The sequence below is a fragment of the Hipposideros armiger genome, unplaced genomic scaffold (genome assembly GCF_001890085.2).
Source record: "Hipposideros armiger isolate ML-2016 unplaced genomic scaffold, ASM189008v1 scaffold_741, whole genome shotgun sequence".
Taxonomy (NCBI): Eukaryota; Metazoa; Chordata; class Mammalia; order Chiroptera; family Hipposideridae; genus Hipposideros; species Hipposideros armiger.
Genome location: NW_017732091.1, coordinates 371,274 through 383,024, shown reverse-complemented (window position 1 = coordinate 383,024; position 11,751 = coordinate 371,274). Strand labels below are relative to the sequence as shown.

General features: G+C 47.4%; 1 protein-coding gene across 1 annotated transcript; it reads left to right on the top strand.

Annotated features, from left to right (window-relative positions):
- Positions 1-631: 631 nt before the first annotated feature.
- Positions 632-11,532, top strand: GJA8 (gap junction protein alpha 8). The gene is made up of 2 exons (XM_019627780.1): positions 632-709; positions 5,333-11,532. Exon 2 carries the CDS (start codon positions 5,344-5,346, stop codon positions 6,670-6,672), a length of 1,329 nt encoding a protein of 442 aa, XP_019483325.1. The 5' UTR covers positions 632-709; positions 5,333-5,343; the 3' UTR covers positions 6,673-11,532.
- Positions 11,533-11,751: the final 219 nt, after the last annotated feature.

Sequence of the window (11,751 nt, the reverse complement as noted above, 5' to 3'; positions counted from 1 at the left end):
ACCAGTGAAACAAGGAGGAAATGTTATTACCTTGACAAATGGAGCCAGATGCTTTGGAGTATTAAGGCTCCTTTTCAAAGAAGGGCACGACCCTGATGAAAGTTATAAGACACAAGAACAAATCACCAATGGAGGATGAAATATCATCCTTTGAGAAAAAAACAACAACAACCACTCTCTTTCGGGATGGCTTTAGCACAGTCTGACTCAGGGCAGAAGGATGCACACAGGTTACCTCTTACTGTCCCTTCATCCCTACAAATCTCTAAGCTGACGATGAGACACGTTGGGAAGATGCCCTTGGAGACAAGCCAGGGGTGTCCTGTTGTAGAGGTCCTGCCTGCTGCTAAAAGAAACGTTTGGAAGCCGCAGAAGCCCCATCTAAGCTTTCCCACATCTGCTTTCCCCTCCCTCCTCCCCTCAGTGCCCAATACAGCTCTGCCATTCTCTCTCTCCTATTGTTTTCCAAACATCCCTCCCTTCAGAAAAGCTGTCTGGCTGGGAGCTTAAAATATTGCTGGACAGTAAAACCTACCCATCAGGGCCAATCCAGTCATATCTGTTCAGTCGTGCAGGGCAGTAGGGCGGGGTAGAGAAGTGGGGGGTGGGCCTTTAGCGCCACAGGAAAGAGGCCAAAGTTGCCGTGTTGCTGTTGAGCGCCAAGAGGGAAAGGGAGCACGTATTTCTCCGGGGGACCCGCCTCCTACTGGCAAGTTTTCCTTGGGAGTTGTTAGTTTGTAGCCTTCCCACCCTCCCTACCCTTTAGCTCCTACTCCAGCTTCTTTCCCAGCCTAATCTTTGAGCCATTTCTGGGCTTCTCCAGAAGCAATAACATTGTCACTAAGGTTCAGTCTTGGGTTGGGATGGCTGGACTTAGAGTTCAATTGAAAACTCTCTTGGAATTAGCCGAAGAATTGGTAGAGGTGTCGAAGGGAACAGAATGTACGAATCGGGGAGAGGAGGCACAGAGATGTCCAAATTCTAACTACGACGTGACTTTTTAAGGTCTTTTCATTTTTTCAGAATGAATTAGCATGCCTCCAGAAATCCAGAGAGAGCTAAACTAAGTACTTGATGTTTATGAAAGAGTTTTGCACTTTTTTACGCAATCTCTGCAATGGGAGTAATAGTGATAACTATTGGGTGCTGTGCGTGGAGGAGAGGCTTCGTGCTCAGCATTTTCAATGTTGGAGCATTTCATGGAGCACGGGAACAGGTCTGGCTAAGGACCAGAAAACTCCTCCTGGGAGTAGGTTCTGTTGTCTTTCTATGGGAGCTGCCGGTTGAGGTGGGGGCTCTAGAAACAGGTATGGAGGCACGTTTACACTCCCTTATCCACCGGAGTGCTAAGTGGCCATCTAATCCTTTGGGGGAGCTTGTCAACATGGATGTATATGCGTTGTTCGGCCTCTTCAAAGCCAGGAGAAGGCTATGCCACACTGGCGATCGCCCTGGGCTTGTCGCTGGACAACCAGGGCCCACATCCTGGCTCTGCCCTCACTAGCTGAGCCGTCTCAGGAGACTGACTTTAAGCTTGCAGGCTGTCTCCCTATCTGGGAATGGTAGCTGGTGACAAATGGTTCTCAAACACCCATCTGTGAACATGTCAGTTCTGGTCCAAATGAATTTTTCAGCAGGCTGTGACCAAAAATGTGACAACAATGTAGTAAACAATGTAGTCAATTTTTCACCAAGTTAAATGTGTTTGGTGTAAAGGCCTGTCTTTTATTCTGAAATTATGTCCTTTCTGGTTTTGTATGAAAATTCCCCGTTTATGAAAGATGTCAAAAACAGGCAGTAGTCATAGTTAGTGATTTAATACGTTTCTTGTTTTTATGTCCTTGCTTGGCAAAATAAGGACTTGGTAGCCCTTTGGTGGTCACCCTCTTTGGTTGTTATTGTACTACTCTGAAATCCAAGTCTGAGAACCATGGCCTCATTCACAGGATGTTATGAGAACTGAAATAAGGTATGTGAAAGTACATATTGGGTGGTCGGAAAAGTCATGACGTATTTTTTCTATGTTTTTCGTTGCAAAAATGCATCATGACTTTTTTGACAACCCAATAATTTATAAATAGATAAGGGCCACCCAAACCTAAGGTGTCATCTTCGTCACTACCTAAAACCAGGGTCTTCTGGTGGGTGCCCTGGGGGTGGACGCTTGAACTCCACAAGCTTAGTTTCCATCTGTAATAGATCTATTCACTAAATTTTCACAAGCAAAAGAAAACTCCTCTTTGAAGATGGGAAGAGAAATATTCTTCCTTCGGTTTAGACGTCTCCCGGCTGCGGTGGAACTGTTTGCTCAAATATACTCTTATCTGACTTCCTTTAAGCGTCATTTTTATTGTTAGACACCAGGAACCCCGGGCGCTTTCGCCTCTAAGGCTTCTCTCCTTCACAGCATAGCTGGCCTGTTTCAATAGCAGAGAATTGAGAAGATTTTGTCTGAAGTTAAGGTTTCTCTCCTTCTATTATTACAAGAAACTTTGTAACTAGTAGTAAAAAAAAAAAAATTCCTAGCATTGCAGAGTGGATGTGGAAGAGAGCCCTGTTTGGCTTGAGTCAGGAGACTCTTTGAATGTCATAAACATGTGTCCTGACACTCATGTGTCAAGAAGCATTGGCCTTCCCATTTATATATTATACTTGACCTTATATAAAACAGTGTCTCCAAACAGCAAGTTTGGGATCAATTTACTATCCTTTTTTGGTAGTTGCCGTTTCTTTGCAAGTTCTCAATCTCCCCACGCTACCTGCTGCAAAAAGAACTCCAGTTCCCCAGACTCTAAGTAATAGCAGCATTACGAGCACGCGGGGATTGAGAATTTCAGATTTCAGACGATTACTGTTGGTCCCATCCACTGATGTCTATGGAGCTGCCACTCTGATGGCTTTTGTTCTGTGTTATGACGGTTCATGGAAGATGAAGACAAAATGGTCCCTGCCCTCTGAGAGCTTTTGATCCAAAAAGGGAAAAACAAGACTGGTAGACAGACAGTGCTGAGAGCATGTGCTCACTGCACACATTTGTGTGGGTGCATAAGTGAAATACAATCAGAAATCCAAGAGGACAAACAGGGTACAATACAAGTAAGACAGTCAAAGCTGAGTTGACATATCCATGAGAATAAGTCATTAGCAACGCTAGATTTAGAGTACATCAAAGCCAGAATTGACCTTATAGGAGTAAATTATATCAACAGTTGTTTTAACATGAATGTCAGATTGAACCGTTTGATAAGAAGTTTGGATTTTCCTGGTTCTGCCACCAAGAGGATTTATGCTTGGGCTGCTTACCTGATTGTGATGTTTCCCATCTGTTTCTAGAAGGAGGTGAGGATGGCTGCCTCTCTTTAAAGGGCAAGCACTAGATTTCACTGTACTTTGAGGAGCGTGAGCAGCAGAAGTATAGCTAGATGCATGCAACCAGGATTCTGAACTGTTGGTTCTGAGTAGAGGCCTCTCTGTCACTCTCAATTCCGCACTGCTACGAGGAGCTCATCCCAATGCTGGAGTCAGGCTCAGGAAGAAAGGAGCTGCTGTCAGATGCGCCACCCAACTGGGAGTTTCTGGGGCTCCAAGAGGATCAGCGCCCTCTCTCCCCAACAAGAAGCAGATAGCCGATGTGTGTACCCTGAGAGCATAGGTTGGGCACTGCTCGAGCCTTCATTCAGTGTCAGCAACCAAGCACTTACTGTCCAGCCAGGCTCCAAACCACAGGCTGGAAGAAGGCTTTAAGATGCCATGTTGTTTACCCTCGCCTAAAGATGAAAATCACACCTAATTGAAGACACCACTTTTCATCACTCATTCAAGTGTTTAACAATTATCACTGTTGTTAAAAGCAGTGGGTACATTCCTTTGGCCCCATGGACTTCTGATCCCATGGAGGGAGGGGAGAAGTGAGGGGGCCTGGCTGGGGGAAGCCCAGAGCAGCATCTCTCAGAGGGGCTCTGGCTTGGTCTAAGGGCAGTGATGAATAAATGTCACAACCCTAGAGATGTTCAAGCTGGAGGAACATCTGTCCTAGGCCAAGGGGGAAGCTTGGATCATAATCCTTCATAGGTTACCAGCTTGCATAATGGATTTGCCAGGGACGAATGACCCGATTTGTGCACATCACCCCTGTCAGTGCAACCCCATCTCCATCCGTCGTTGCTATTGCTAGGGCATTATATACGATCATGTTTACTGGTTGTTGTTGTTGTTGTTTTCTACAGATCAATTTTTAGCTCTGTTAAAATAACCACATGTTATAGACCCTAAAACCTTTTCATTCTGAAGTGTCCTAGTGAAGCCTTCCTCGCTCTATAACATGATTCCTTCCCAAAGCACTCTCCCCATTCCCTGGGTTTAAAAGAGTAATAACAATCATTTTAAAATACTGCTCTCAATTTGTGAAGCTATTAAGAAGGGTTTCCAGATTTCAACCTACGAAAGAGAAAACATAAGTTAAGAATACGGGAGTCAGAGAACTGTGGGTAGCTCTGATCGCAGGCAGTGTGTGTCAGGGGTGTAGTGGAACGGACCCAGGCTTTGGGATCAGGCCGACAGAATGGCTGCTATTTGGCTGTCTGAGCATAGATAATTTATGGAACCTCTCTGAGCCTCAGTTTTCTCCTGCGTTGGAACCAAATTAGTTAACAAACACTTATCGAGCTCTCATTACGTGCTGGGCTCAGTGACAGGCATTGACAATACAGCTGAAAATAAAACAGGGGTGGTCCATATCCTCATGAAGATGACAGCCTAGCAGGATCAAGTGAAATGAAATAATGTCAAAGTCTGTCACAAAGTAGATATTCAGTAAATATCAGCTTCCTTCCACTTCCCTTAGAACATATGATCATGATATATCTAACACAGTCAAAAGATAGATGGCTACAGACAATTTCATATGTACAAGAATTTCAGGGGGGCCAAACCCTGGCGGTATAGGGTATTCTTCCAGCATTATGCTTCATGAACCTTAGCTCTGCTTATGGTCTTGATTGAATTCCATGTAACCATGGGTTTCTGAACCCTTATTTGGGGTGGAGTTCAGGGAATCCTACACATATTGCCTCATTTATCCTTTTAGATGGCTTGTGAAGTGAAGAACAGGGATTAACATTAAACCCAATTTACAAATGAGGAAGCTAACGGAAGCAGATAATTGTGTGCCCCTTTCGTCCCCTAGTCCTGGTCTGCACAGAGGAGGCACTCGGTGGGTGCTGTTCACCCGTGGACTGTTCCAGCAACTCAGAGAGGGCAGGCTCCCTAACTCTGGGTGACTGACTCGGGGTTGCCCTGCGGCCTCTCAGCTTCTGCCTTCTCCCTCCTCCAGGTGGCTGAGACATGGGCGACTGGAGTTTCCTGGGGAACATCCTGGAGGAGGTGAATGAGCACTCCACGGTCATCGGCCGGGTGTGGCTCACCGTCCTCTTCATCTTCCGCATCCTCATCCTGGGCACGGCGGCCGAGTTCGTGTGGGGGGACGAGCAGTCGGACTTCGTGTGCAACACCCAGCAGCCGGGCTGCGAGAACGTCTGCTACGACCAAGCCTTCCCCATCTCCCACATCCGTCTGTGGGTGCTGCAGATCATCTTCGTGTCCACGCCGTCGCTCGTGTACGTGGGCCACGCCGTGCACCACGTGCGCGTGGAGGAGAAGCGGAAGGAGCGCGAGGCGGAGGGGCTGTGCCTGCAGGTGGCGGGCGACGGAGGCGACAGGCTGCCCCTCCCCGCGGAGCAGGGCACCATCACGAAGAGCAGCAGCAGCAGCAGCAAAGGCCCCAAGAAGTTCCGGCTGGAGGGGACCCTGCTGAGGACCTACATCTGCCACATCATCTTCAAGACCCTCTTCGAGGTGGGCTTCATCGTGGGCCACTACTTTCTGTACGGCTTCCGGGTCCTGCCCCTCTATCGCTGCAGCCGGTGGCCCTGCCCCAACGTGGTGGACTGCTTCGTGTCACGGCCCACCGAGAAAACCGTCTTCATCCTGTTCATGTTGTCTGTGGCTTCTGTGTCCCTCCTCCTCAATATTGTAGAGACGAGCCACCTGGGCCTGAAGACCATCCGGGCTGCCTTCAAGGGGCCTGTGGAGCAGCCGCTGGGGGAGACCCCCGAGAAGCCCCTCCACTCCATTGCTGTCTCCTCCATTCAGAAAGCTAATAAGGGCTACCAGCTCCTGGAGGAAGAGAAAATCGTGTCCCACTATTTCCCTTTGACCGAGGTCGGCATGGTGAACGCCAGCCCGCTGTCTGCCAAGCCTTTCAGTCAGTTCGAGGAGAAGTTGGGCACAGGACCCCTTGGGGACCTGTCCCTGGCTTACCAAGAGACACTGCCTTCCTACGCTCAGGTGGGGGCACAGACAGTGGAGGGGGACCAGCAGCCTGCAGAGGAGGGAGCAGAACCCAAGGCGGAGGAGAAAGGGCAGGAAGCAGAGAGAGTGAGCAGCGAAGGGCAGGAGACCATGGCCGTCCTGGAGGGGGAGAAAGGGGAAACCCCTGGAGTGGGAAAGGACGGTGAGAAAGAAGAACCACAGGCGGAGAAGGTGACAAAGCAAGGGCTGCCAGCTGAGAAGGCACCTTCCCTGTGTCCAGAGCTGACAGGGGATGACACCAGAGCTCTGAGCAGGCTGAGCAAAGCCAGCAGCAGGGCCCGGTCGGACGATCTCATGGTTTGAAGTGGTGCCAAAGAAAGAAAGAAAAGAGGAAGAAAACAAAAAAACAAACAAACAAACAAACAAACAGAAAAACACCAGAGCTGACATACAGGGCAAGATGAAAGGAAAAGATGCCAACATATTTGAGCCTTCGGTCCCTTCCCTCACACCCACCTCTGGAGGGACAGGCGTGCTGTGGCGCATGCTGTACAGCTAGGAAACTGTCTTCCCCATACACAAGGGATACTGAAATGAACCCATCCCATCAAAGTATGACTGGCCTGCCCCTCTACCCCAACGGCTCTGGCGGACTCTGCGTTCATCCCCTTTTTTCCAAAGAAGTCCTTCTGATCAGAGTTGCAATTGCCTGATTGCTTTTCACTAGTCCTGTCTCAAGCTCACTAACTCAGCCAGACTTTGTCACCCAGGCCTTCCCTAGCAGACGCCATGTGACCATATATCAGGGATCTCAAACGCAAATGCCTAAAGGGTGCAGGCAGGTGATTTCAGGTGGTGAAGTGGCCTGTTCTAATGCCATGGAAAGCTGGGGCTGTGAAAGTCCCAGAGAGCAGAGGGCATGTGCTCCCCAGGTCCACACAGTGCTACCTGGCCATCTGATCATTCAAGAGAAGCCAGAAATCCAAACTTTCACGTGAAATTTCCAACATTTAAATGTTGCCAACTAAATTTGGATTATATAATACCATGTGGGGCGAACAAAATGTGTGCAAGCCAAATCGCGCCTGTGGTCAGCTTATACTGCTGAGCCCAGCGTTCCTATAGAATTGCTCATACTGTTGATGGCTTCAACTTGTTTCTGTGGCTCTGAACCCCATTGCACCATTTTGGAATGTTCGGCTTAAACCATCAGTCCAGGGGATACCCAGAGTTCTCACTGTCCTTTCTCTTTGGTCCCTGTCATCCCTGGGTTCAGACACAATTACATAGCTAGTATTGGTGGGAATTCTGCCCTGGGCACCATCAGAGAAAGAAATCAAGACCCCAAAACTAAAAAGGCTTTGAGGCCCGGTCACATTTTTATTCCCTGGAACAAAAAGGCCCTTTTCTTTTCTCTCCTTTTCCAACTTCAATGCTCAGTCTAAAATCTGCACCTCTTTTTATCAGGAATGGGGAACACGCCCAGCTTCCAGCCAGAGGGTACCTGCCCACAGGCCTGTCTTGAGGAGAGTCTGCTCTCAGGCACCAGACATGTACAGAAAGGACCATCAGAGTGGCACTAGGGGCAGTCTCTTACAAAGTGGGGGCTCAAACAGCCAACATCCCAAAGTCCAGTCCCAGGCCAGGATTCGTCCCTGGAAGGTATGTAGAGGCTAAAAGGAATAAGAGGGGGCTCGAAGGTCTCCAATCCTTCATCCCTACAGCCAGTACTCCTCACACACAGAGTCCAGCCAGGGGACTTCCTCAGGTACAAGTGCATATTCACACAAGGAGCTGTTTTACCTCGAGCCAGTCAACGCCCAGAGCAGAGGGAGAAAGTGATCACCAAGATGGTTCATCAAACCAAAGTTATGCTTCATGGACTACAGTGCCAAAGCTAAGGTAGGAGGGACAGAAACCAAGTTGACATGGCAGGGACCTGGACAGGAAACCATCGGGGACCCAAAAGAGGTACCAGAAAAACTGCCTGCATTCTGTCTCCCCCACAGCCAGCACCAACCCAAAGTGTACAAATCCGTTGTGCTGCCCTCTGGTTACCACCTTCCTTTTAAGATATTCATTCTAGATATGCTTTTTCAGAGCACAGCCTCTTCCGAAACTATTCCTTTCTGTGACATATTCCCATTCTTTGGTGCCCTAATCTAAAGCAAAGTGGTCTAAAAATTAAATTCATGCCAAGGTCTGATCGTTTGATAATTACCCCAAGGAAAATCTACATTCTAAAAGAGAAAGCCTAAGATATATTTTACCTAGGTTAATCCAAAGTGACCAACCTTCAATGAAGGAAGGTATCAAGCAAAGGCGAGTTGAATAGAAGAGGTATATTGGTCTTACAAACATGTGACTTCCTGGCTACTGCTTCAATCTTCCCCTAGCAGCCAACACTATTCCTCACAGACCCTATTCTGTATGGCGAGAGAGGTAACAAAATCCCAGGCCTGGGAACAGCCAGTGCACCATTGACCCCAATGGCTGCACTATTGCTCCTCCAGTTTTGCTCCTGAAGAGCAATTTTAAGAAGATAAAAACTCAGGGCCTGAGAATAGCGTGATCCTTACCAGAATAAAGCGCCTGTCTCAACTAGGACCTAATCCAAAACAAAAAAAAAGAAAAAGAAACCTGCATTCTGTTCTAAGTGGAAACTGCTGGTGCTGTTTGGAACCAGCTGTAGGGGTGTTGTAGGTGAAGGCTGCTGGCCTCCTTGTCTCTGCGAGGCCACAAGTGTGTGCGCGAGTGCATTTCCTTGGATGAAGCAGCATCCTGCTTCAATGTCTCTACCGACCCTGTCACCATGGATGTGGCCATTTTCCCTTAGTCTTCCCAACAAAAGAGGAAGCCTATTTGAGAAGAAAGAGACACAGGCAGGATTTTTTTTTTCGATTTCTGCCATTTTGTAGCTGTATTATTGTCACCCCTTAACCTCTCTGTACCTCAGTTTTCTGTCTACAAATGAGAGCTGGCATTTGCCACCAACCTAACTCCAGGGGTATCATAAGGATTAATGAGTGGGCTGCCATGCCTGGAGCCTGATGAGTGCTGCCACTCCCTGAGCAGGGAGGCTGGGACAAGGGGAAGGTGGGTGCTTTCCATGTGACCCTCCCAGCCTGCCTTGCAGTTACGTGGTGAGAGTTTTTCAGGGTGGAATAGACACTCGGGAGATCAGTTTTCTCAGAGAAGACTCAAAACAGAATCTTGACCTCAGATGTTTCGTAGGAACCTCAGGCTCTTTGACCTTGAGAAATGTCTGGGGACATATTGGCAATTACTTTCCTCCTCTGGAAAATGTCCCTTCGTGCCTCATCTTAAGCTGCCACACAACTGCTGCCAGGTTCCAGTCGCAGGCAGCTGTGTGTCTGTGGAGGCCCTTACTCTATGCAGCCGGGTCCCTCAGTCTCTGTGTTGAGGCAAAAAATTATGATTGACTCAGGATTACAATCCCCCTGGGCTCCATTAGGTACAGCTTTAAATCCCACTCCTGGTCCTTCCCTTGTTAAACTAACCCCACAGGGCATATGGACCTAGCAATAAAAAGATGCATCAGGCAGCAGGGCAACAAAAGAACCTCTCCCTCTGGAGGAAAAGGACCAATAGCTTAATAGCAGTTATAACACCTTCAGCGGGAGATCTGTGACCAGGAGGGACAAAGTCAGTCAAAGTTCAGTTAGACAGTTTCGAACCTGGCTCTGTAATCCCCATGTCTAGCATTCGGGGCGTTATAAAAAGGCCTATCTGCTTTTCACCATGACTTTGTCACTTGCCACACAGGTGAAGTACCCGACACAGAATTAGACAAATATTTCTGAAGGTCACTGTGACCTGGGCATCAGGTTTTCTCACAAAGAACAATGAAGGTCAAGTCAGAAGTGTTATTTGCCCTTTGTTGACTCTGGGGACCCCAAGATGTCACTGACCTCTTCCATATGACAGTTTCCCCTCAGTTAATTGGGGGTAACAAGTTCTGCCCCCCCTTCCCAAGATAGATCAAGTGACTCGATAGCCAGGAAACACAATGAGCATACTAAAATAAATAAGTGGGGTTTCTTTTAACTCACTAATTTGGAAACCAAAGGAAAAAGAAGAAGGCCTTATCCAAATTGGTCAGAAGTCTGTACTGTAAAATGTTTACTGAAACAATGACACTCACCACCTTCAAACAACTCAGACTGTTAACTACGATACTGATACACAAAGTGAGCCAATAAGTAAAACAAAGGAAGTGAATTAAAGAGGGAAAAAAGTCAACATTTCTGTAGTCCTGAATTCCTGAGAATTATAGTACAAAAAAAGACCGTCTTTAATCTTGCAAGAATTCATTGCTGAAAGTGGTAATGCTGGTACTCAGCTTACTGGGGCCCACGTGTAGAGATGCACCAGCCCCTTAGGTGGTCTCTGACTCCTGGCAGCTGGGAGTCCATGGATCCTGAAATTCCCTCTTGGACTCTTGGGTCCAAACCATGTGGAAGGCCCTGAGTTCCTGAGGAGGGTCCTTTGGGCATGCTGGGGTAAGAAAGAGTGTCCCACTCACCCAGCATATCTCCTCCTACTCCCCCTACCTCCTCCGGTCTCCTTCCCCTGACCCTGAATTACCCTTCTATGCATATTGTGTGCAAATGAGTGCACCACCCAAATTAGCAAAGTTTAGATGAAAAATGTTTTTGCCTGGTTGGATGGAAACTTCTCTGAGCATAAATACAATCTGTAAAATGAAATAAGTGTGTGACTAGAAGTGATCGTGAAATAGTCAGGAAAACTTTCTCTTCTTATTATTGGATTCTAATTAAATATGCAATTGGGAAGGAAGAAAAAGGCAACAAAATTCTGGGTTCAGCAGTTAGATAAGAGGAAGGAAAGATTTGTATGAAAGACAAGGTACTCTCCACTGCCCTAGATGCTGCAGCTCCCAAAGCAGGGAAGAGTGGTGCCCTGTCGTGGCAGTGACCAAGGTAGCAGTGAGATATACTGTAGACTCCAGCCCCATTGCCCTCTGGAAGTTCTCCAGGGCAGACAAAGAGAATTCTGGAAGAATTCATAAAGTTTCCTGGAGGGAAAAACAGATGGTTCCATTGCCTTTCTCAGCAAATTTTTCCATCTATGAAATAGGATCAGTCAAGACTCAGCTAAGAAGCACATTCATAACAAACTTCCTGGGGAAATCTCTGGCAAAGGAGAGAGCCATTATTAGGATTGTGTCCTGAATTCTCCAACCTTCCGTATCCTCATGTCAGAGCTAATAGTCAAGTGTAAGACTGGTACAAAACAAATAAAACTAAAACTTGACTTTTTGCCATCTTTGTGTTTTCTTTTGACCTGTCAGTCAAGCTAGACTGTAAAGAAACTGCCCTGGTTTCTGGTTATTCTTCCTTTGGAATTAAGGAGTTGGGGGATGGAGAGGGAGGCAGTAGTATGCTGGTAAACATTTAA